The sequence below is a fragment of the Lygodium microphyllum genome, chromosome 13, assembly GCF_053477565.2.
Source record: "Lygodium microphyllum isolate KBCC chromosome 13, Lygodium_microphyllum_v1.1.10, whole genome shotgun sequence".
NCBI classification, from domain to species: Eukaryota; Viridiplantae; Streptophyta; class Polypodiopsida; order Schizaeales; family Lygodiaceae; genus Lygodium; species Lygodium microphyllum.
The window spans coordinates 31,131,405-31,155,711 of NC_141147.1; the positions used below are offsets into that span (position 1 = coordinate 31,131,405).

Consider the following 24,307-nt stretch of genomic DNA (forward strand, 5'->3'; position numbering starts at 1 on the left):
GTTGTACCATCATACACATGATTGTAACTCATGGTCTCATAGGTCATTTTGGCCTTTTGTAGATGTTAATATATCATTTCATTTCATTTCATTTCTCTCTCATTGTCATTGTCATTACCAGTGCCCTTGTTGAACATCGAACCTTCACTATGTGTAGGCCACCACACCAACTTTAATTGGCCTTATACTATCATCGGTCAATTATTGCCAAGTCCTAATGTCACCATAGGATATTTTGAAGGCCCTTTCAATGCCCTAGGCCCAAACTAACACTAGGCACCCACAAGTATGTATCCAACATAACTTCATACAACTTTTGCCAATGTCACCCATTGCATACTTAGGATACTTAGGTTGTCATTGTGACTTAATTGATTTGCACTTCACATATATATCTCAAATGTGCATAACTTAATAATGCCAAAGCTAAGCATTAAAAATACACATCCCTATGATAGACCTTCCCCTTGAAATCCTTGCAATCGGAGTGATTGCATTGCAATGACAAAATCAAAAGTACTCAATTGGAAAAAGCATAGTCGTCATAGTTGAATAACATCGGTTGCTATTGCAAAACACATGTTGAAATATCCAACCAACATAACTAACTCATAACTTGCCTAAAATGAATCATAACTATTGCTAGAATCACATGGGGTGCATCCATTTAACTTTGATCCAAAAGTGTTTGCACCATGCAAGCATAGTAAATCATAAATCGAGCATAAACCCCGGTTGTACTATTAGTGGCATTACATAACATTGCCATCTAATAAAACTTAGCTGAAAGCCACTAATAATTAATGCAAAATGTCTAGTGTCAGAGCCGTGGTTAAAAAAATACCTATTTGCATACCAACTACAGTGGCTAGTACATTGAATTGTGACCTTATGGCGGGCATATTGTCAATAAATAGTACCTTGAATGTATGTTGAAAACATCCGAGTTCCACTACATACATGACCTATACATCACTAGAGGAGTGGAATTGCAGCCTCCTTGAGCATTCAGTAGTGCTTTGGACCTCTTACTGTACTAAACTTGAAAGAGTGTGATCTAGCATTGAGTCTAGGTGAAATGCATCAAGGTAAAGGTGTAGCAATTGAGGATGATTTGCCAAGTCACTCTCTTCCAAGTTCCATTCATTTGGCATCCATATGCGAGTAATTATTAAAGTTCATCAAGTACTGCATGGAAATTGGAACTCTAATTGTGTGTCAAAATTTGTTCAGGCAGCAAAATCTGATCTAGCTTTTCAACTTTTGGCCGAATTTCAGGAGACTCATCCTTTGCCTCGTCACCATGAAAAGGCCAAGACAAGCTCACATGAAAATTGTTACATATTTGCCAATGGGGCGGCAATTCAACCTATGTGCCACATCACTAGTCTTTTCCAACATGTGGAAGGGCCATAATAGCGCATATTCAGTTTTGAAACCAATGCTCTTTGTTTTTCATCTTTTTGAACTTGGCCTTTTCAAAGCATAACAATGCCCAATCACCCTCTGCAAACTCTAATGTATGTCCATGGCGCTTAGCTTTTGCTTCTCTTGTGACCTTTGAAGTAGTTTTGATAGGCTATATCTATGTTTTCCACATATCAACTAGCCTCAAATTCTTGCCGTTCATATGCAAGGTTAGTGGAACTTTCTTTTCAACCTCAACTATCTTAAAAGGAGCCTTATCATTGGAACTATGCACCGTATTGTTGCAAGCAAACTCAATCAAGGGAAAATATTGTTCCTAGCATGCCTTATGGTCTGAAATGTAGCATCTCAAGAGATCCAAGATTGTGGAATTAGCCTTTTCGAACTGACCATCTATGTGCGGGTGGAAGGACGAAGAAAATTTCAGTGTGGTACTCATATTCTTAAACTACCTTGTTTACTGATGGTGCCGAAGAAGGTTTTTGGGGTTGCAATGGAATAAAAGCCACAGTTCCCGGAGGTGGCCTCTTGAACCTGAGTAGCAGAGGGTGGGGTAAGATATAGCCCATGAGGAGCCATGGGTTGGCAACAATCTCTGTCTCTCCGTAGAGTGGATTGTAAAGTTGAAAGAGTGAAGGGAGTTGAACAACCACTCTCTCTTGAAGGAGCAGACTGTCGAGGAGATGGTATCCAACAACCACTGTCTCTCGGCATAAATGTCTCTATGCCATGCCTTGTGTATGGCACAACATGACTCTTAATCATAACTTTTGGCCTTAACTGCTTTGTGATAGATAATTGCCCATGTATCATAAGAAAGCCCTCTCTAAGTACATTCATGCTTCGGGCTATTGCAAAGTTGATCATAAACATTATGAAAGTTTGAATGAGCAATCTATTGATGTTTCATGGCATCATTCAATGTGATAGACCATGGTTATTGATAAAATTTGAGGCTTTTGCATTAACCACTACATTTTATACCATCAATGTGCACAATCTAAAAATGAGATATTGAGAGGAAGTTCGTAGCAATGGAAGCATGAAAGATGAAATAGAATGTTGAATACAAGCCAAAAGAGAGAGAAAAGAGAAAACACAAGAACATTGCAAAAGAAGAGAACTCAAAGATGTACTTGAGAAATGGAATCCATATACCAAACACGAGATAGTTGCGTACAACAATGAGTCACTGGCTCCCTCTCTCCACAGGGCATGCACTGGATCTACAAGTGATGAATGACAGAGAGGAGCTTGAAAAAATAGGCCAAAAAGAATGCAAATAATGCATCAAGTCGGTCAGCCAATAGTAAATGCCAAAATAATCATCATAATGACCACAAAAAAATGCCTAAATACCACTAGAATGCTTGACACATCCCAGACTTACACATGAGTTGACTGGATTGCTAACACCTTCACTCAAATTAGGGGTGATTTGATACAATACAATGATACAATGGTAATGCGTCATCATGGTCCACACAACAAAAGACCACTAGAATAGAACCATGGATACCCAAAGAGTAGGTGATCAAGCCACCACCAAGGTGCCTTAGAGAGAACTTGATGTCGATATCGATCATACTAAAACTTGAAAACTGAGAAGAATCATAGCATCTCTCTGTGTTTATCAACAAGGCCTTGCAGTAGCATACATGATTATCCTGTCAAAAATGTTGCTGAGCATACATGAATATGGATTTCTCGCCTTTGGTCAAGATTGCCAAAGTGTCCCCTCATGTGAGCTCGGACTAGGAGCCAATCCTGCTCTTTGTTAAGTAGTAGCCCATCATGAACCTAGATGTAAATCCCAACTCTAGGATCTCAAAACTTGCCAGATTTAGTCAATGTATCAGGGAAGTGTCTCTCTAGAACTTGTGCATATGTATACCAATATAGATGAGGCTCGCTTGCCCCACCTCACCACCCTCTCACACTCCCTCTCTAGCACTGAAGAGTCGTGAGGGATGGTTGCATCACTTGCACTAGAAAGAAGGGGTTGCCAAGCCCTTCCTAGGAGCTGAAGACGACCCTTCCCACACCTTGGCCTTGGCGGGAGGATCCGAGTCGGAGTTGGAGGCGGCGGATGACTCGATGGAGAAGTCCGTATCTTGCTGCATCTTGTTCTCATTCTTCTTTCTTGAAGTTGCTAACTATTTGAATGGTGGCTTATTATTAGGGTTATTGCCCATGATCAAATCTATGACATGATCCTCTAGCCTTTTAGATGGCAATCGTGTGGGAAGTGACTGCAAAAAGAATTGGTATACATTTTCAGAAATGCAATGCAATCCTTATCCAAGACACATTCCCAACATTTTCATTATCATCTTTGTCCTTAGCAAAAACAAAGTATGTTGAAAGATGATATTACTTTTGAGATGGAAAAAGTTGATATACTTGGGACAGATTTTCCTTTCAATTTTACATCCAATATATGTGTTTTGCCCTTATGTTGAAGATTTACAACTTTTTCATTGGTATCAATCACTACATGCATGCAATGGCACCAAGGCATTCCTATTTCCAACTAATACATCACAACCCTCCAATGGCTGAATGTGCAAGTGAAGCTTTCCAATGAGAACTGCATGCCCCTTGCATGCCATACCAATCTCTCCCATCAGTCACATCTCAACATTCTTGATGCATAGATAGGAAGCCATGTTTGTAGAGAAAATTTTCTTGTGCACCAGGACCAAAGAAGATCAATGCATGGCATTCTCTTACCTTCCCCCATGCTCTACCTATTGCATCATTATTGGGCTGATCACTAATTACACCAGGGACCAAACTAGCTGAAATTTTGAGCTTTTTCCCCTTTGGATTTATTAGCCTTATCACCTTGTTGCCTATTAGGATAGTCCTTGGCCATGTGCCCCTTTTGTTCGCATACAAAGTACTTACTTGCAGCCATCAATTCCTTGCATTGGGCAGCATTTTTTCGAGTCTTTTTTTGCTTCTTTTCAGCCCTATTTTCAGACCTGCCCCTCTTCTCAGCCTTAAGTGGATTTCTAAACTGGCTTCTAATCATCACCCTTGAAGCTTTTAGTCTTTCCATGGCGCAATGCATCTATTGTACATGTTGTCTCTATGAGTTGAGACATGTTGGTCAAGGTGGTCTTTGTGCAAAAATCATTGATTTCCTTAGGCAGCCCACAACAATACTTCTCTATTTGCTCCAAATGAGGGATAGCATGGTAGGAAGTAGCGGGCGGCAATGGCTCCCAAAAGTAGTTGTTATATTGCTCAAGATTCTTGCATTGGAAAATGTCCAACTTATGCCAAGTAGTCATGACATCAGCCTCAAAGGTTCTTGTTGACTTAGTTGAAGCAACATTTTCTTAAACAAAACCTACTTTGAAAGTGCTCTACCTTGCATCAAAATAGATGCAAGAAAGGTGCATTTGTTGTATTTGTATCATGACTATCACCATATGAAAGATTTGCATGACCAGTGTTCATTTCATGACCCCAAATACACCGTGGTTAGCAAATGCATCACCAAACATGCCACTTTGTGCACCAGGCATCATGCCAACATCACTATAGAGGGGATTTTGCATTCCACTTGCCATACCCAAGTACCTTGGGCCTTGCATTTCATGCATTGCTTGTTGGATTCCATACAGATTCAGGCCATACGTCCTGATAGACAGTCTTGACCAGCCATTGCATGGAAAATAGATCCACCACTAAAGTATCGCAAGTGTCCCACGTCAGCATGCATGCCTTGCTATCCAAAATTCATTGGATTGGCATTGCCAAGTATGCCTTGCATTTGTGCCCTTTGGCATCATTTACTTCTGGTCATTACCAACATTAGGTGCATCTTGAGGCTGTCATGCTCTTCTTTCGAAACTCATGCTGTCCTGAAGCTCTAGAGGATGACTTCTTCTTCTTGCCTTTGCTGTCCTTTGAAGGAGCATTCAAGAATTGTACAAATCAAGGATTCTTTGCCAATCATGCAAAAAGATCAGCCACTATCCTCAAATGTGCCTTAAATTGATCAACATCCTGTTCTTCTTCTTGTGGGTCGCATGCTCTATCTCAAGGATTCTTCGCCAATCATGCAAAAAGATCAGTCACTATCCTCAAATGTGCCTTCAATTGGCCAACATCCTCTTCTTCTTCTTGTGGGTCGCATGCTCTATCTCAAGCTGCTTGCGCAAATAGGCAACACGCACTAAATTACACACTTGATACAAAGAGGCAAGTATATCCCAAGCATCCTGGCTCTTGTGCATGATTGAATATGCAGAATGACTTGTCTCTTGCACAACAATGCAATCAATGCATGTGCTTGGTCATCTTGCTCATCCCATCTCAATTGATCAGCTGTGGGAGGAGGAGCAGCTTGTGTTAATGATAGAGTGGTCACGGAAGATGAGCTAGATGAACCTGCATCATTTTGTGCATGAGGACCTATAGGCCTTCTCTCAATATCAGATATATAACCACAACAAAGCTGTTTTGCAAACCAAGACATGTCTCCTCATGTACATCCATGTGGGATAGTTGGCTCCATCCAACTTATTACAGCAAGTCATTCTGAGGTGCCATTGCTTGCTGTATACAACTGTCATTTTTGACTAGCTGCTGTCCAAAGTACAATGATAAACTCAAAGGCTTAGAATTTATGGCTTGAACGTTGATGGTAGAGCTGAATGTCAAAGAGGATGCTGAAAATTGAAGCAAAATTGGTTCCAATGTCCCCAAATCTCACATGGGATGAAAAATTGGGCCTCAATGTGGATGAATTTGGGTGAATGTCACAAAAGTCCCAAATTTTTGTGGTGAAATTTGGTGAAATTGTGGCTTGAAAGAGAAAAATCCCAAATTTTGTGAAGACTGGAGCTGATTTTCCCCAATTTGATGAAGAATTTTGTGGAATTGAGTAAAATCCCCAAACTGAAACATAAATTTTGGTTGGCTAGAGTTAGTTTGGGCAAATCCCCTGATTTCACCCTAAATTGTGCTTAGGTGGGGGCGTTGGTGGAAATAGGTACGTATAGAAGTCAAGGGTTGGGTGTCGATTGATGTGGCCAAGAGGTGACAAGAGGGTGGCATGACTGACGAGAGGCTGCGACATGGCACGGTGGTTACAAGGGTGCAAAGTGCAAGGCATTGTGTTGGTGGGCATGTTGTGTCTGATAGATAGACATGTTGCAATAGATAGGCAATGACCTCTCCCTAATGGTGTGATGGAATGAGGGCAGTAGGCTATTAGTGCACTGGATGCGATGGTCAGTAGGTCATGGGCCCAAGTTGGCGTGCAAGGGATTGGTCACAAGGGTTTACAAGGGATTTTATAGTGCTCTTGCAAGGGGAATAATATATTAGGAAGATCTCATATACCAGCAGCTGAATGTCGACATCAGTGAAAAAAAGAATTCATGTTTAGTGCTCTATGATATACTTCAAGCAGCATCTGGATGCCATTTTTTTGGGCTAGCTGATTGTGGTGATGCCGCTGGCTTCTCTTTATTTTTGAGTAATGGTATGTGTTACTTATGCCAATCTTCGTGCTTGCCACTTGTCTGTTGACTATATAAGTCGTCACTGGACTATTTTTGCACATGGACTCTTGTTGACATTACTTCTGTTAATGGGGAGGCTTCCCATATGGACCATTCCCCTTTACATTTAGGTGCATAATATAGTGTGCAGATGAGATTCAATTTCAACACCAGTGATCATTTTTTGTTTTGGGAGTGTTTTTTGTTTGCTCACAGGGTGAGAGTCTTTGTAGATGTTTTTGGTGCCTAATTTTTAATACCTAAGAGGAATTGCCGTTTTCATGTGATTTTAATTTGTCCCATTTGCAGATGGGTTTGGGAAAGACTCTTCAGGCAATAACGTTGATATCCTATCTGAAGTTCCAGCGAGGTTCTTCTGGTCCATTTTGTAAGTTGAAGCCTTGTCGGTTCCTTACTTGTGCCATTTTATGGACTTTGGTCTTCAGCTAAAACTGATGCAATTGGTGAACTGTTAATTTTCTTTATCTTGCAGTGATTCTCTGCCCATTAAGTGTTATTGATGGGTGGTCATCTGAATTTCTACAATTTGCCCCCAAGGTGAAAGTTCTAAAATATGTTGGGAGCAAAGATGAGCGGGCTGTATTGTGTAAGGAAATCTGCGAGTTTGTCAACTGTAAACCAGCAAGTTCCTGGGTATGTACTCATAAAAGCTTTATCTGTCGCTTACAAAATGACTTTAAAAAAGCATGCAAGCAATATATGAACACATTCATTTTTAAGACATTATTAGGTTTCTGTATATGATGAACTGCTTTTAAGTCCTCCATCATGTACCTAAATGCCCTCCCTTGCATCATCGATTTCTGAGTGATGAAATCATTCAGTGCTGTGTATGACTAATACAAGTTGTATGTTTGTATTGAAGTAATCATCTCTTATATGTTTGATTTTTCAGAGATATCTTACCAATTGCCTTTGTTTTGTGTATAGGATGATCCACAATTGCCTTTTGATGTTCTTCTGACAACTTATGAGCTGGCAATGATTGATGTGGCATTCCTTTCAAGATTTCGTTGGCGCTATGCAATTGTTGATGAAGCACAAAGGCTGAAGAACCCTTCAAGTGTGCGTAGAATCTTGACATCATCTGGAAATTTGTTTGTTCATTTGATACTATGTTGATAAATCCTTACACTTTATGATTGTTCTGGACATTCCTTGAGAGGTCACTTCTGTTTGAAGGTCTACACAGACACGTGATGAATGTGCTTTTGGTCAAACTGTTTTGTTCTCTCTCTCCCCTTACTTTTTCAACCATAGCGATCCTCATTTTGTTGGAGGGATTCCAGCTCTGTTTGAAGCCTGATACATGAGTCAGTCATTCATGCAAGCTCCAGTTTCCATTCATAATGAAAGCTCAGCAAGTGGCATCAGGGTCAACTTTATAGCCTCCTTTGCTTTTCTGTCCTAATCGCTGAAGTGCAATGGCTGGCTCTATTGATAGGTACCAATAGTATCAGAAAGGAATAGTGTAATGTACCTGGATAATGCCCATTTTTGGATGATCAAGTGCAGGGCTGAATGACATGGCAGGAGAGCTATGTGGCTGGTGATTGCATGGCAAGCTGCAGTCATGGCAGATCAGCTAATTGTGGGCATGGTTTGATTGTTGAAGTAGGTTTAGAGGAATATCCAACAGGCATAGCAACAGCAAAAGGAGGAGGCTGACAAGTGTCGGCGTGAGTTGATTGTTTGTGAAGGTCAATGGTGCTAACTCAAGATCCAAAAAGAGTGTTCGAAGCAGTTCGAGGAGTTTTCACCAAAGCTATCATCTTGGAAGAAGCGGTCTTTCTGCATCACTAAGAAGCTAAGTGATGCAACTTAATCACTTGGAGCTACCCTTGAAATTAGAAGATGCATGGAGAGTACGTTAGTAATCTTGGGGGCCTATTCCTATAGCAATCCTAGAGTACGAGGAGCTACAGTCAGTAATCCAGGGATTATGTATCATGGACCTATTCCTATATTAACCTCAGATTAGGAGGAGTTAGAGTTAGTGGATGCAGACAGGCTTTTGGAGTTGGTGTATGTCCAAAGAGTGAAGAAAAACTCAAACTGCTGTCTGTCTAGGAGTGGGTTGAGCTGAGTGATTCGATGGAGACAGCCTTCAGATGATCCTGAAGCAGCAGACCACCAAAGCTCAGCTGTTGGAGGATGCCATTGCAGCTGGAGAGGAGAAAAGCACAGCTGTAGCAGTCCCAGCAGAGTGAACAGCAGAAAATGCAGCCTGTAGAGAAGAAAACATAGCTGTGTGGGAACTCTATGAAGTGGGTAGCAGCAAGATCCAATGAAAATGCAGCCTGCACATTGTTCTGATGGTGAGGTCAACTAGGGTGGTCTGAACAGCAGAAAAACACAGCTGATCAGATGCTGGAAATGCTGGACAGGGGGATGGAAACAGGTTGCCTGCAGCTGGAAGATGACGTGGCAGTAGGGTGGCATTAGCGCGGCCTGTTCTGCAAAACAATGCTGCCGTCAGCGGTTCATTGATAATATGGCAGCAGCAGCATGTGCAACATTCACCAGCAGGTGGACAAGAAGGGTGATGGGCAGCAACGATAGAATGAGGGATGCAGGATGTGCAAAGTGGCTGGAAAGATGGCTATTTATAGACAGATGAGCCAACCAACTATCTAGGGTGGCGCTTGGGCTGTCTTGGGTGGCACCAAGACACTTTGGGTGCATTGAATGTGGGTGCCCGGAGACTCAAAGTACATTTAATATTGGATTTTGGGGGATGTTTAATGAGCTGAAAAAGGGGATAAAGTTGATTAACCCTTTGTAGCTTAACACCCCCTCTTAGGTTGTCTCAGTCCAAAGACTCGAGCTAGGAGGGCTACAAAGCATAGCTCGTCCAAGAGGTCTCATGCCAAAAGTAGCTAGGGCATGGGACAAAGGGTGCATGTTGGCTGCCCAAGGGCCTACCAAGACTACAAAGGCAATGAGGAAGTAGCTCTAGTATACCCTAAGAGGCCCCATCCCAAAGCAACCAATGTATTGGTCAATTGGTGCTTGTTGGCTGCCCAAGAACCTACTAAGACCATGGAGAAGATCAAGAGTCCAAGTATTTATTTTTTGTGGGGTTTTCTTTTTCTTTTTCTTTGATTTTTTAAAATCCCCAGATTTTCTTTAGTAAGTGTTTGGCAAGGAAAATAGATGGTTAGCTCACATGCCTTTCAACAGGGAAAATATCCAACCACCACAACGGTATCAAAAATAAGAAGTGGGATGGGGAGAGTATTGACAATGCGGTGGTGACAATTTGAGATTAATGGATGCTACTTGTGCTCTTTGCTCAATGTTGTAAAAAGGTAAAGCATGTTGCACAATGCATGGTATTTCATTTGAAGCCCCAAAATTGGTGTCCCTTGCAATATGTGCTTAGTCTTTATTCCAAGATCTTCCTGTACAACCAAGAAAATGTCCAAATTCCCAAGAAATTGGTGGGCCTTGCCACCAACTCAAGGAATATGTCCAAGAGCTCCCAAGATCTCTAGTGGATCAAGTGTCTTAAAGGACGAGTAGCCCAATTCACAATGTAGTCACTAGAAGTGTTTCATCCTGTTTCATGTTTCGAGGTTTTGTTTCACATTTCGTTTTGTTGGCTACCTTGAGGTTTCAAGGTTTTGAAAAACATTATTTATTATAATCAAGCTTACTATATATTTGATTATATTAGAGAAAGAAATAGATCCATAAAACGAAACATTTCACTCCACTTAGATCCTAGAGTCAAAAGTCAAAAACCTAGAATAAAAACATAGATTTTCACTTGCTAATTTAACAATCAAGATCCATGATTCACTAATCACAACACATAGGCTACAACACATGTATAGTACATAATGCAAGGTAAAATTGACAATTGATGTTCATAAGTGGAATCTTTGTGGAAAATCCTTGTAGGGAGGCATTTGTTGCTTGAGGAGGTAAATGTTAGAAGTGGGTGTAGTGATGGAAGCGTGAGAATTTGTTGTAATAGATTGCACAACAGGAGAGAAGAAAGTGATTGCAAAGAAAATATGAATATTGCAAAAGAAGTTAGAATAAGAATGCTTAGGAAATGGAATCTATAAACATGACAAGAGATAGTTAGACACATTAGTGAGTTGACGGCTAGTAGGCACTGGCATTGATTCCCTCTCTCCAACAAGACCTGTAGATATGTGAGTATGTTGATGATGATGGTGACGAAAGAGGAGGGAGTAGTGGCTGATAAATAGGCTTTTAGCCTAAAAAAGTCGGCTAACTGAAAAGGGAATAAAATAATTAGGTTGGACATAAGTAGGTCGGCATGTAATAAATGCCTAGTCGGTCGAAAATCAGGCACCACTTGTAAAGATATGCTAGGGTTTGCATTGAGGGAAAGTCAAACCCTAAGTGCCAAATACAAAATGCAAAATTCAAAATGTAAAAGAAAGAGAACTTTGAAGTGAATGAATCAATGCTGTAAATGAAGAAAAGAATGTACAAGATGCTCAAGGGTAGAGCTGTCGAACAGCCGGTGGCTCTTGTGGGAGTGGATTGAGGGAGCTGCTAATGTGTATCGTCTGTCGGAGATGGATCCTGAGTGCAGCTACCATTGGTGGGAGTAGAGGCTGATAAAGAAAAGTGCTGAAAACACAAAAATGACATGTTCTAGATGATGGAAGTTGATTACCGGTAGTAGTGGGAGGTTGGTTGATAGTTGTAGACCATGTAGCAGTAGTCGTTGGGGGTTGGACAGCTAGTGGAAGAGGGCTGATGGTGATTGAAACCTGCAAGACAAGGAGGCCGAATGGTGTGTAGCGTGTCTATTTATAAATGTAGAAGGGTCCTCCCAAATAAGGATTTTGCATGTGGAACATAGAAACTCTTTAGAACCGCTCCTCCTCCAATGAAACTCTTGGTAATTTACTGTTTTAGGGCTGTTTTAAAGAGCTAATTAGTGAGTAATGAATTTTTAGCTCAATATTCCTTCTTAGGCTCAAAATTAGAACCAAAAGGGATTGGAAGAAAAGCTCAAGCCCAGTTTTACCTCAAGGCATTCCACCCCAAAGTAGCTAAAACATCAGAAAGGGTGCACATTGATTGCCTAGTGGCCTACCAAGACTACAGAGGTGATGGTTATCTTACCAAGGGACTCCAAGTAGTCACCGCAGCGCGAGGATAGGACATTGGACAAAGGGTGCTCATTGGTGCAGCAAGTGCCACTTGGACAATGTCCCTTGTGGGGAAATTGTTCACTTGCCCATCTATTTATAGATGCAAAAGGGTCCTTCGAATTTCCAAATTAGGGTTTTGTATGTGGAATATAGAAACTCTTTAGAACTGCTCCCCATTTAATGAAACTCTTAGTAATTTACTGTTTTGGGGCTGTTTTAAAGAGCTAATTAGTGGGTAATGAATTTTTAGCTCAACACCCCCTCTCAGGCTCAAAATTGGGACCAAGAAGGGACTAGAAGAAAAGCTCAAGCCTAGTTTTACCCCTAGGCATTTCACCCCAAAGAAACCAGAGTATTGGACAAAGGGTGAACATCGATTGCCTAGTGGCTTACCAAGGCTACAGAGGCGATGGTTATCTTACCAAGGGGCTCCAAGTAGTCACCTCAACGAGGACAGGGCATCGGACAAAGGGTGCTCATTGGTGTACCAGGTGCCGCTTGGACAATGTCCCTCGTGGGAAAATTATTCACTTGCCCAGGTGCCCTTTATGAAGATGATGAAATCATGCAATACAAAGGAGAAGGTACAACAAGGGTGGGAAGGCCAATATCAAAGAGTGCCAAAACTCGTAGAATACCACGAAAGGATAGGAACCCCCTCTCTACCCTAGATGTCAAGGCTGGAGGAGGAAGAGGAGCCTAATGTCGGTCTTCATGTGGTGTTGAGAACCATAATGATAGATAAAGATGAGGATGAAGCACCATGATTGGAAGAGCAATGTAGAACTTACCGTCATGATAGCATCAAGAGAGATGGTGCATGATTTGCCTTAGGAGGGGAAGCCTCCATGTTGGTAGAAGAGCAAATGCCCTAGAAAGATGATGTGAGCCTGCCTATTTTAGGGTTGTTAGTTTGTCATCTCCTAGTTGTGAGCTCTTGTCAGAGTCAGACAGAGACATTGGAGCTTTGGCATTTTCGTGTGCATTTCTTCTTTTTCTAGCACTTTTCCTATGTTTGTCAGTCGATTTACACATCTTGCTAGTGCTTGACTACCTTTGGACTGCCTAGGAGCCCATGTCACTATTTGTCAGATTTTTCTATGCAGTCAAACTGCATTTATTGCAGACTTATGATCATTTTCAGCAGATCGGCCAGATTTTAAGTCATTTTAGCAGTCAGCCAGATGTGGAGATCTACAGCTCTATAGCAGATCACTCCACACTTTGGCACTATCTTCTGCAGGTTGCTCCTTCGACTCTAACATAATCCTTCATCTCTAATGTTGTTGCTACTACCATTGTCATTCTTAGCTTGATTTGGTGCCCCCATTGACGCCTCGGGCTGCATGCAAGGACTGATCAGTCCACATTGTTGTTTTCGGCATTCATTATTCAGGTAGTGCAGATTTCTTCCTTTGTTGTTCTTCTTCTTGCTGTGTGTGTGTGTGTATGTGTGTGTGTGTGTGTGTCACAAGACTGTGACAACTATTACCTTTTTGCTGATTTCTTTATTACATACTTTATTTGGTTTTTCTTTTTGGAAGGATCCCTCTTGAAATCTAAACGCCTGAGTTGCATGGCTAGTACGTGAAACGGACAGGAATGTCTAGTGAGTCAAGACTGGACAGTTAAGGTCCAGTATAATTCTGGAAGAGACTGGTGGCACTGTAGATTTACAAGCCTGGAAGAGACTTGTGAAAGTGTATATGGACAAGTGTGTTGAAAAACTAGCCTGGAAGAGACTAGTTCAAAGTGAAGATGGACAAATCTGCAAGAGATTAGTCCATGTGGGGTCATCAACGGAAATTCACTTTCAGTTGAGCTACATTGCAAATCTGGATGTAGCCATAGTCTGCAAAGATGGTCAGAAGACTAGTGGGGATGCAATGGAAGCAGTTCCTAAAATTTAGGGAGTTACTATTTTCGGACCCCAGAATCTGTTTGCGTCATTATCTTCATTTTTGCACGAGGATTAATCCTCTGGTCTGTGCCGAGGTCAAATTTTGAACCGAGGATGGAGAATTTTAGACCGGAAGGCTGGACTGTGCACTTACCTCTTAAAGAGGGACTGGCGTGCAGTTTTTGGGCTGAAAGGGGCTCATTTGTGATAAACAGCCACAGATGGAGAGCTCTTGAGAGTTGGCCTACCTTGTCTATGATGCACAGAGGGCTGAGCTTGCTCCCTACTCTCTTTCTCTCTCCCTGACAGTATGGTTATGCTGCAGAATCAAGGGCCTTTCTTTTGATTCAGGTACAGCTGTGTGGGAATATGCTGTTTTTGCATGAGGCAAGAGCCTCCTTTTTCCAAGAACAGGAGCAGTTGTTTGCTGTCCCAGCAGGGACAGGTGAGGGTGGTAACCTCACCAAGCAAGTGTTTGAAACAGCACTAAAACAGTACTGATTCTGGACTGTTCAGAGGTTATTTTAGAGCCCAATTGATGTCAGAATCAAGGGGCACCTGGCCCAGATGATGCAGGACACTGCAAGGAATAATATGAGCTGAGAACAGGTGTCAGAATAGGTCTGAACCAGTAATTACAGTGGGCTGAACAGTACAGGGAACCGTATGAGTTGTAAACAGGTTTCAGAACAGGTCTGAACCAGTAATTACAGCAGGCTGAAATGGTCAATTCTGCACTCCAACCAGAAGATTCAGACTTGGGCAGAGTTTCCCCTCCTGGTCGGCTTGTTTTGGGTCAGTAATTGTATTGTTATGCTGCCAAATTTCACCCAGGATAGGTGAAAGACAGCCCATTGTACTCCCTCTCTTTTTAAAAATAAAGAAATACCACAAGGGGCGCCTAACTTAGGGGCCAACAGGGTGTCTGTGTGGCAACGGAGCATTCTAGCTTCCTGTATTTCTTCTTGATTCTGTGTCTTTAAGTTCAGGTAAAGTGGGCGATTGTGAATTGGGTGAAAGCATTTATATATTTTGGTTGTACACTACCGCCCTTTCCCGTGAACAGGCCGGTTACATGGTTCCGTTGCCGGGACCGAATCACTTTTTCCGTAAGGAGTGAGCCAGGGTTTGTTTGGGTGTAAGACACAGAATTGTGCATTATGGCTGATAGAAAGGAAGACACCAGAGAGGAAGCGTCTTCATCACAGGAGATCCCTGTTGTTCATGAGGTGGGAGAGTCTTCTAGATCTCCATAGTTTGTTACTCCTCGTGTTATGGTTGAGCCACAAGTTCTTACGGCTTCTTCTATGGATGAAGACATTTTCAAGACTCAGTTAGTTGCTGTTGTGAGTATGTTTACTCATGTGATGCAGAATCCAAGGTTTTTGGCATTTTTGCAGTCCTCCCTTCCTTTACAGCAAGTTGGGCAATCTGCAAAGATTTCGGATCCAGTAGAGGTCCAGGATAAGGGTAAGCATGCTGCAGATTCAGTGGAAATACCAAGGCAGCTTGCGGAGTCAATGGAGACTCCAAGATTGGTTCCGACTGTCCAGGAACAGGTGGCGGAAACGCTAGTTACATAGGCATTGCCAGTTCAGCTCGCCACTTTACAACAGCCAAATGTTGGCTTAAATGGACAGGGAAGTAGTTTTCAGGCATTACCACGGGTTTTCCCACCGACCTCTGTATATCCTGGGTACTTTGGAGGTGGATCTGGATTTCAGAGTATGGCTGGTTATGCGCCTGGAAACTAGATTTATGTACCAGGGATAGTGTTTGGGGGTGCACAGGGTTTTATGCCAAACCCCATGTATGGTAATATAGGCATGCAGCTTGGATTTCAGGGTGTTCAAGGCAGTTTTGGCATGCCATAGGGCACTTTTGGTATGGCTGGTTATCAAAATCAGCAAGCAAGTATTGTGTCTACAAGCCCTGTAGTCAATGGTCTGGCAACTTCCATGCCACCTGTTAGTGTTCCTATGTTACAGGCATATCCTACGGACCCTTTGATGGCTCATGAGAAGCCAAAGCCATACAAGGAAGGTGGTGCAGCCGTACAGTTTGACATCTTTCGAGGATTTGAAGATAGGACTAAGGCTCTCTCTTTCTTACAGCAGTTTGATGCCGCATTTGCAGGAGGGAACTTTACAGAGCCTTCTAAGGTTCGGAAAGCTGCCACTTTTCTTAAGGACAATGCTAGTTAGTGGTGGAGTACACTGTTGATGCAAGGACAGGCTCCTGCCACTTGGACTTACTTTAAGCAAGTATTTGCTTCTGCTTGGTTGACCAATGAATTTGAGATTGATGTTATGTCAGCTTGGCACAATTTGGATGCATCTAAATGCAAGGATCTGGAAGACTATAACAAGGCTGTGCCCAAGGAACTTCGGAATTATTGTACAAAGACAAAGGTCACCACTTTGACTTAGTTAATTGAGAATGCCACTACAGGAAATGCATTATTGTTGGGACAGTCAAGTGGTTTTGGGGGCAGCATTAAACAAGACAAATCTGAGAAATTTTCAGCAAAGAAGCCATTAGGTAAACAGGTTTATCAGAATTCTCAAAGCACAGGTAAACCTTGGCAATTCAAGAAGAAGCCAGCCAAGTTCTTTGGACAGCAGTCAAAGGACCAGAAGAAACCTTTTGTGCACGAGTCTCTTGAAGAGAGAAAGGCTTTAATGGCTGAGAGGAAGTGCTTTATCTATGAGCAGACTGGTCATATTGCGTCTAATTGTCCGGACAAGAATAAGAGACTAGCTGATGATGATAAAGAGGATAGGAAAGGAAAGAAGCCCAAACCTTCAGCAGGTTTAGTGCCAGATATGCTGGGAGATAAGCCACATTCGGATGCTAATGAGCTTTGCAGAGCTTGGGGTAAAGTTAGGGATCAACATGTACTCATTTTCTTTGATTCTGGAGCCAAGGCAAACTTTATCTCACTAGAGTTGGCTTCTACTTTGGGCATCAGAGCAGATGAGATGGGCTACACAGCAGAGGCAGGGTTGGCATGTCCTGGCTACGCAGAGTCTGTGACACCCATTCTTGGAAAGTTGCGTCTTCATATACAGTCTTATGTTGATGCAGAAGAATTTTATATCATGCCACTTGAAGGCTGTGATGTCTTGTTGGGAATGCCATGGATGTTCAAAAAGCATGGTGTGTTGGATGCCTTTAACAAGACACTGACTTTGGAACATAGGGGAAAGACTCATGTGCTTGATGTGAAGCTTAAAGGAGAGTCTGTACCTGTTGTATCAGCTTCTGCCATTACATCTGTAATAAAGAATCATCTTTCTGCGTACTTGATTTTTGCACGTGATGTCAAGGATAATGATGAGTCAAATTTCTCTATGTTAAATAGAGACAGATCTACTTTCTTGTCTCAGTTTAGTGATTGTTTTTCTGACTCATTACCATCACAGTTGCCACCAGAGAGGTCTGAGGATCATGCGATAGATTTGATGCCAAGCAGTAGCCCACCAAATAGACCTCCATATAGGGTTAGTACAACCCAACAGAAAGAGATATTGAGCCAGGTGAATGAGCTGTTAGAGAAAGGGCTGATTCATCCAAGTTCATCTCCCTTTTGCTCACCAGTGCTCTTAGTGCAGAAGAAGGATGGCTCTTGGCGCATGTGCATAGATTATCGAGCCCTGAACAAGAGTACCATCAAGAACATGTTTCCCATTCCAAGAATTGACGAGATTCTGGATCGTTTGGAAGGAGCGTCAATTTTCAGTAGGATAGATTTGAAGAGTGGATATCATCAGATCAGGATTAAGCGAGAGGATGTGCATAAGACTGCATTTAGGATCACGTTTGGTCTCTATGAGTTCTTGGTAATGCCATTTGGACTTACTAATGCTCCTGCTACGTTTAATCGAATGATGGACAGGATTTTTCGTCCATACAGGCAGTTTGTTGGTACATTCTTTGATGACATGATTGTCTTTTCAAAGAATGAACAGGAGCATAGAGAACACTTGAAAGCAGTCTTTGATGAGCTTTGCAGTAATAGGTTGCTTATCAATGGCAAGAAGAGTGAGTTCTTCTTGGAAGAAATCCAGTTCCTGGGGCACATAGTGTCAAAGGATGGTGTCCGAATGGATCCTGCTAAGGTTGAAGCAATTAGAACATGGCCAGATTTGAAGACTGTCCATGATGTTAGAAGCTTCTTGGGCTTGTGTTCTTACTACAGGAGGTTCATCCGCAATTTTGCAGAGATTGCTTCACCTTTACATGCTTTACAGAAGAAAGGAATCTCTTTCCAGTGGACACAGAAAGAGATTTCAGCTTTTAATCTTCTTAAAGAAAAGATGACTTCTAGTCCAGTGATCATTCTGCCAGATCTTAGGAAGTCATTTGTTGTCCAGTGTGATGCCTGTGGCAATAGCATTGGTGCAGTGCTAATGCAAGATGACCGGGTAGTGGCTTATGAAAGCAGAATCTTGCGAGGGCCAAAGCAGACTATGTAGGTCTATGAGAAAGAATTGTTGGCTGTGATTCATGCGCTTTCTTGTTGGAAACACTACCTACTTGGGGCAGATTTTGTTGTCCAGAGAGATCATCAGACATTGCGTTATTTCTTAACTTAGACTAAGCTGTCAGAAAAGCATATGCGTTGGGCAAACTTTTTGTCAATGTTCCATTTTCAGATTGTGCATGTGGAAGGCAAAAAGAATGTTGTGGCTGATGCTTTGTCAAGGAAGCCACAAATTTCAGTTGTGTCAATTCCTTATCATCATGAGCTTGATGAAATGAAGGAACAGTATGCTGATGATGAAGATTTTGCAAGTATCTTTGATCAGCTTGTCAATGGACAACATCATGAGCATTATCTTCTCAAGGATGGTTTCATGTTGATGCATGGTAGACTATGTGTGACTTTGCCATTGAGACGGAAAGTTATGACAGAGAGTCATTCTCCACGGTATGCAGGGCATCGTGGTATTGATGCAACAGTCAAAGCAGTAGAGACATTCTTTTATTGGCCTACTTTGAGAAGAGACGTGGATGCTTTTGTGTGGCAGTGTTTGATTTGCCAGAAGGTCAAGTTTGACAGGCAAAAAGCACCAAGGCTTTTACAACCATTGCCTATTCCGGATAAACCATGGGAAAGCATAGCTATGGATTTTATCTTTGATCTTCCAAGGACACAGACAAGAAATGATGGGATATGGACTATTATTTGCAGGTTTAGCAAACAGGCTCATTTCATTCCTGTCAGGAAGAAGATAAAACCACATCAGATGGCACGTTTGTTTATGTGCAATGTCTTCAAGTATCATGGTATGCCACAGTCTATTGTCAGTGACCGTGATCCACGGATGACAAGTCTATTCTGGAGAGGCATATTTGAGAATATGGGCACAACGCTTAAGTTCTCATCGTCATTTCATCCACAGACTGATGGACAGTCAGAAGAGGCAAATTCTACTGTCTTGGATCTGCTTAAGTGCTATGTGTCAGAGCACAAGTCAAAGTGGGAGCAGTATTTGCCTTTGTTCGAGTATGCATACAATAATACTGTGCATTCGTCAACAGGCAAAGCCCCTTTTGAAATTGTTGAAGGTGGTAAAAAGGTTCCTCCCATTTTGCATACAAAGGATAAGATCTTTCAGGTAGATCAGTATGTGCAGAGTATGGATGAAATGTATCAGAAAGTTAAGCATGCCCTTGAAAGGACTCAGGCAAAGCAAAAGAAAGCTGTTGATCATCACCGTCGTGAATTGATATTTTCACTTGGTGATTGGGTACTGTTGCGGTTTGAAAAGGCACGCTTAAAGAAGTGGAAAGGCAAGGAAAGTCTTTTCACTAAGCTTAGTATGCGATACTATGGGCCTTTTCAAGTAACAGAGAAGATTAGTGATGTCAGCTATAGGCTGAAATTGCCTGACAATTGGAAGATTCATAATGCTTTCCATGTAAGTCTTCTTAGACCTTATGTGGGTGATGTGCCAGAAGATATGCCAGTTGAGGAACAACCCGAAGTTGAGGAACTTGATGAAATTCTTGTTCCAGAACAAGTACTGGCACACAAGGAAAGGAAAGTGAAAGGCAAGGTTGCTAGAAGGTATTTGGTTAAGTTCAAGAACTATCCAGCTATAGATGCTAAGTGGATGGACGAAGGTGAACTTGCAGAGTCACCTAATGTGTTGGAACTTTACCTTGAAGCATTTTGCTTGCAACCTACCTTGACCCCTTGTATCTCTAAGCTGAAATAGATTGTCAAAGTGGCAATTGCTCAAGAAAGAAATTATGTACAGAAACAGATTTTGTACAGGTTAACACTTATTGTGTCCATATGGTTTTCTCAGTGCTAAAGAAGTAAGTATTGCTTACAAGAATACAGTTTTTACTTCTATTGAATTGAATACATGTTGTAACAATGGTTACTCGATCGGGCATGTATTTTTTGAATTGACTCAGTGGGGATATCATTTTGATGTACCGGCCACTAGATCTCTAGTCAGGGTGATGTGGAGTCATCAAATGAGAATCTGCCACTATGGGAATATCATTGTGGTGTACCGGCCACTATATCTGGAAACAGTGATTGCAAAAGGACTTACAAGAAGAATGCTCGGGAAATGGAATCCATAAACATGACAAGAGACAATTTGATACAATAGCGAGTTATTGGCTGAGTAGGCATTGGCACTAACTCCCTCTCTCTAATAGGACTTGTAGCTGTTTGAGTATGTTGTCGATGATGATGACCGAGGAGGGAGGAGTGGACAATAAATATGCCATCAGCCTGAATAAGTTGGCTAGCTGAAAAAGGGAATAAAATAGTTAGGTTGGCCAATAATTAATGCCTAGTTGGTCCAAAGGCGCCCTCTAACCACAACTCATACATAGACTCACATGAACTGCCTAATCTACTAATGGTGGAGGCATAGTTGTCAGGTACGAAAGGTACGATACGGTACAGTACGATAAAATATGGTACTAAATGGTACCTTATGATTTTATAAGATACGGTACGATATTAGTACGAAAAAAAAGAGATGATTTTTTAAATAACAAAAACCATAAATCATTAAATGATAGATCATAGAATACATGTTTAAAGTGGAAATAGCCATTTCATTATAGAATAAGATGAATACATGGAGTGACCATCATGGTCGCATGGGCTGTGCAAAACATGCGATACAACTATAATCTAGTATGTCTGATATAAAAAAAGAGAGAGACTTATGTCATATCAATCTATGATGAGGCATCACTATCATCATCATCATCATCATCATCATCAGAACCATCTGAGTGCTCATCAAGAGAGTTTGAAGATGACTCCTCGGCATTCGATGATGAGACACACTCATACTCATCCTCACTGATGAGGTTACCATCATCATCAAATGATGGCTCCCTAGGTGGTGGTTGTGTAGGCAAGGGGGGATGTTATCATGAGGCACAAGTTGTGAGCTACTAGAGCCCCACCTTACATATGTCTGCAAGCCACTCGAACCATCACTCCTCGATGATGGAGGGCGTCGAATAACCATGTCCCTGATACCACCTACTCGAACTCCTCGCCCACGAGCACGCTGATTGCGAGTGTCACAAGTATCTGTTGCTATAAGCCTTCTATACACAGCTCTACAAAAATCATCTCCTCCTCCTCGTCCACCTCCTTATGTATACTCAGAAGAGTGTCACCAGTCAACTTGAATGTATCAACATTCACCTACACAATGCAGTGATGAGATTGATCATTGTAAATGCTAAAGTCTAAATTGTAAAGTATAAACTTCAAACTTCAAAGTTTAAAAGTTAAAACAACAAAATTTAAAATTTAAATGCTATGGTTAAGTGTTTAAACTTTACCTGCTTCAGACTACCCATGCTCATCATAGCTCTCATCATGCTTAAGCTAGTGCGGCAATAGACTAGCCGCTCTAATTGTCGTGTGCTAAGCTGATTGCAAATCTTTGTATGAATGAGAGAATAGGCACTCCAGTTTCTCTCACATACACCCGAAGAGCAATCCTGGGCAAGGACCCTCATGGCTAAGGGCTGAAGGGTCTCCAGTGCGTATCCAAAGTTTTGCCACCAAAATAAAGGCTTCACAAGTGACTCTCTTCTCCAATAAGTGGGAGAAGAAAAAGCCACATGTCCTCTCTGATTTGCGTAGCATCCTAGCTCCTTCTGCATTGCATTGTGGTCATCCACAGGGACCACACGAGTCAAATAAGCAAGCTGGTCCGAACGGAACTCTCTATCATCCATGACCATCGGTGACTTGTAGGCCGGATGTATCAATGTGGCAAAACCATGGATGGGCTTATGCATCCATGCCCATCTCCTCTCTGCTATCTCTAAAACATGTGCACGTTGTGTCTCTATGATCACTGTACAAGCACGAGCCTCCACCAATGCCGCTCTAAAGAAGTGAACGAGAAGGCCCATGGTGGATCCCTCGCAGTCACTCATACGTAACACCTTATAAAAGGGAGTCATGACAATGACAACGGTACGGACTTTTTGGCCAAAACTGCTCATTAAGGCACAAGCGCTGCATGGCTTTGGCCTCCTCTGTCTTATGCTCATTCCACTCATTCCATAGAGTGGACACCACTATTTGGTGCAAGGCGGCGGATTGCACCTCATAAAGGCGCTCCAACAATAACCACATGTAAGCAAAGCGAGTTGAAGAAGGCTTTTTCAACTCCAGTGTGCTATGCTCGTGATACATCGCAAGCACCTTTACCTTTACCGTGAAGAATGTGACAATTGATGTAGCTTTGCGGACTACCCTCTTCACCCACTTGATCTTCCCAATGTCCTCCATGAGCAAGTTCAAACAATGACTTGCACATTGAGTCCACACAATTGTAGGGAACTTGGACTCAAGCAAACGGCCCATACGTCGACAATTCGATGCAGTGTCGGTAACAACTTGCACCACATTTCAGGGGCCCACCTACAACCACAATTTATAAATTACAAGTAAGTATGCTTATTACTAACAATACTTGGAAATTGGAGGTTAGAGAGAGAAAGAGTCTAGAGAGAGTTGAAACTTGAGCCTTTGAAGTTTCAAGTTTCAACTTTAAACTTTCAAGATTCAAGAATGAAGAGAAATGGAGCCCGGGGGTTGGGGACTTTGCAGCTTGGGGGAAAAGAGAGAATCAAGATAGATCATAGATACTAGAGAGAAATTAATTATTAGAATAGGGAGATAGATAGTTATGCATAAATCAAATTTCAATTATGAATCATGATATTATCATAATGAAAGAAAGTGAAACAAATTTAAAAGGCAAATTGCAATGTATATCTCAATGATAGCTTGTTGAATGTGGCGGTAGATGAATGCGCCTGTCGTTTTTCTTCCCCTCTTGCCAGTATCTACGGCCCGCAAACAGTAAGTGCCTAGTGGACATGAAACGAGTATGTTGATGATGCCATGATTCTTACGATCACTCCATCCGTCGGTGAGAATGGAGCAACCATATTTTATCCATGCGGCCCGAATAGGATCAAGGGCTCTATCAATCCTCTCCTTCTCTTCATCAATCTTTTTCGTCCTCATGTCATTGTATGTAACACCGGTCCATCCTTCACATGGACCCACATTGGCAATGGCTTTTACCATCTTCTTCCATTGCTCTTGCTTTAGGACATTGAATGCAAGATTGCACTCAATCACCGTTTGTGCAATTTCAATGTCCCCAAGTTGTCGTCTTTCTCTAAGAAAGGCAACCGATCCACGCACATGATCGGGAGCTTGAGAGAGAGAGGATTGTCTCTCTGGCATCTCATGAGCCTCCACTCTTTGTCTTTTATCGGAGCCGGATGGGGATGTGGAGCTTCCACCACCAATGGTAGAGGCCTCTCCTGCATCGGTTGAAGATACGTCCACATTAGATGCTTCCTTGTTAGTAGGCATAGGAGTTGGTGCCAATAAGCCACTTCCTCCTCCTCTTGTGGATCCCCCTCTCATCTTGGCGAGAATCTCCTTCGCAATGTTTTGAGGGATCTACTTACATGGAGCAACTTGCCCCCCTGTCTTGGAAAGATGTTGGAGAAGCGGCCCATAGAGACAGGGAACTCCCGTTCCGGCGCATAGGAACGGATTAACGCGTTCCGGGAGGTACGAGCCCAGGAAACGCTGGCGAAACGTTTCCTCCCGTTCCCTGGCCCGTTCCCGCCCGTTCCCTATTGTTGGAGCGTGCGGGTAGTGGAAGCGTGAAGATTTGCAGCAGAGGAAGTGAGCAGGTGAGTGAGAGTGAGAGTAAGAGTGACGAACTGATTTTGGGTGTACCAACAATGTGTTG

The 24,307-nt window shown here is 42.2% G+C and overlaps 2 protein-coding genes and 1 pseudogene across 5 annotated transcripts in view; 2 read left to right on the top strand and 1 right to left on the bottom strand.

Annotated features, from left to right (window-relative positions):
- The window catches only part of ASG3 (SNF2 domain-containing protein / helicase domain-containing protein), a 164,752-nt gene that overhangs the window by 20,822 nt on the left and 119,623 nt on the right, over positions 1 to 24,307 (top strand). For all 4 annotated transcript variants that reach the window (XM_087690912.1, XM_087690913.1, XM_087690915.1 and 1 more), the window contains 3 exons: positions 7,260 to 7,338; positions 7,444 to 7,604; positions 7,902 to 8,036. In XM_087690912.1, coding sequence (XP_087547038.1) covers positions 7,260 to 7,338; positions 7,444 to 7,604; positions 7,902 to 8,036 — 375 coding nt within the window. The remainder of the gene's footprint in view (positions 1 to 7,259; positions 7,339 to 7,443; positions 7,605 to 7,901; positions 8,037 to 24,307) is intronic.
- On the top strand, positions 19,630 to 20,242 carry LOC148026471 (uncharacterized). Its single transcript, XM_087690641.1, has one exon. It carries the CDS (start codon positions 19,661 to 19,663, stop codon positions 20,240 to 20,242), a length of 582 nt encoding a protein of 193 aa, XP_087546767.1. The 5' UTR covers positions 19,630 to 19,660.
- On the bottom strand, positions 21,604 to 23,640 carry LOC148026472 (uncharacterized; annotated as a pseudogene).

Excerpts from the sequence above, each read along its gene's own strand:
- LOC148026471 (XM_087690641.1), top strand. The coding sequence starts at position 19,661 with ATGGATGAAATGTATCAGAAAGTTAAGCATGCCCTTGAAAGGACTCAG.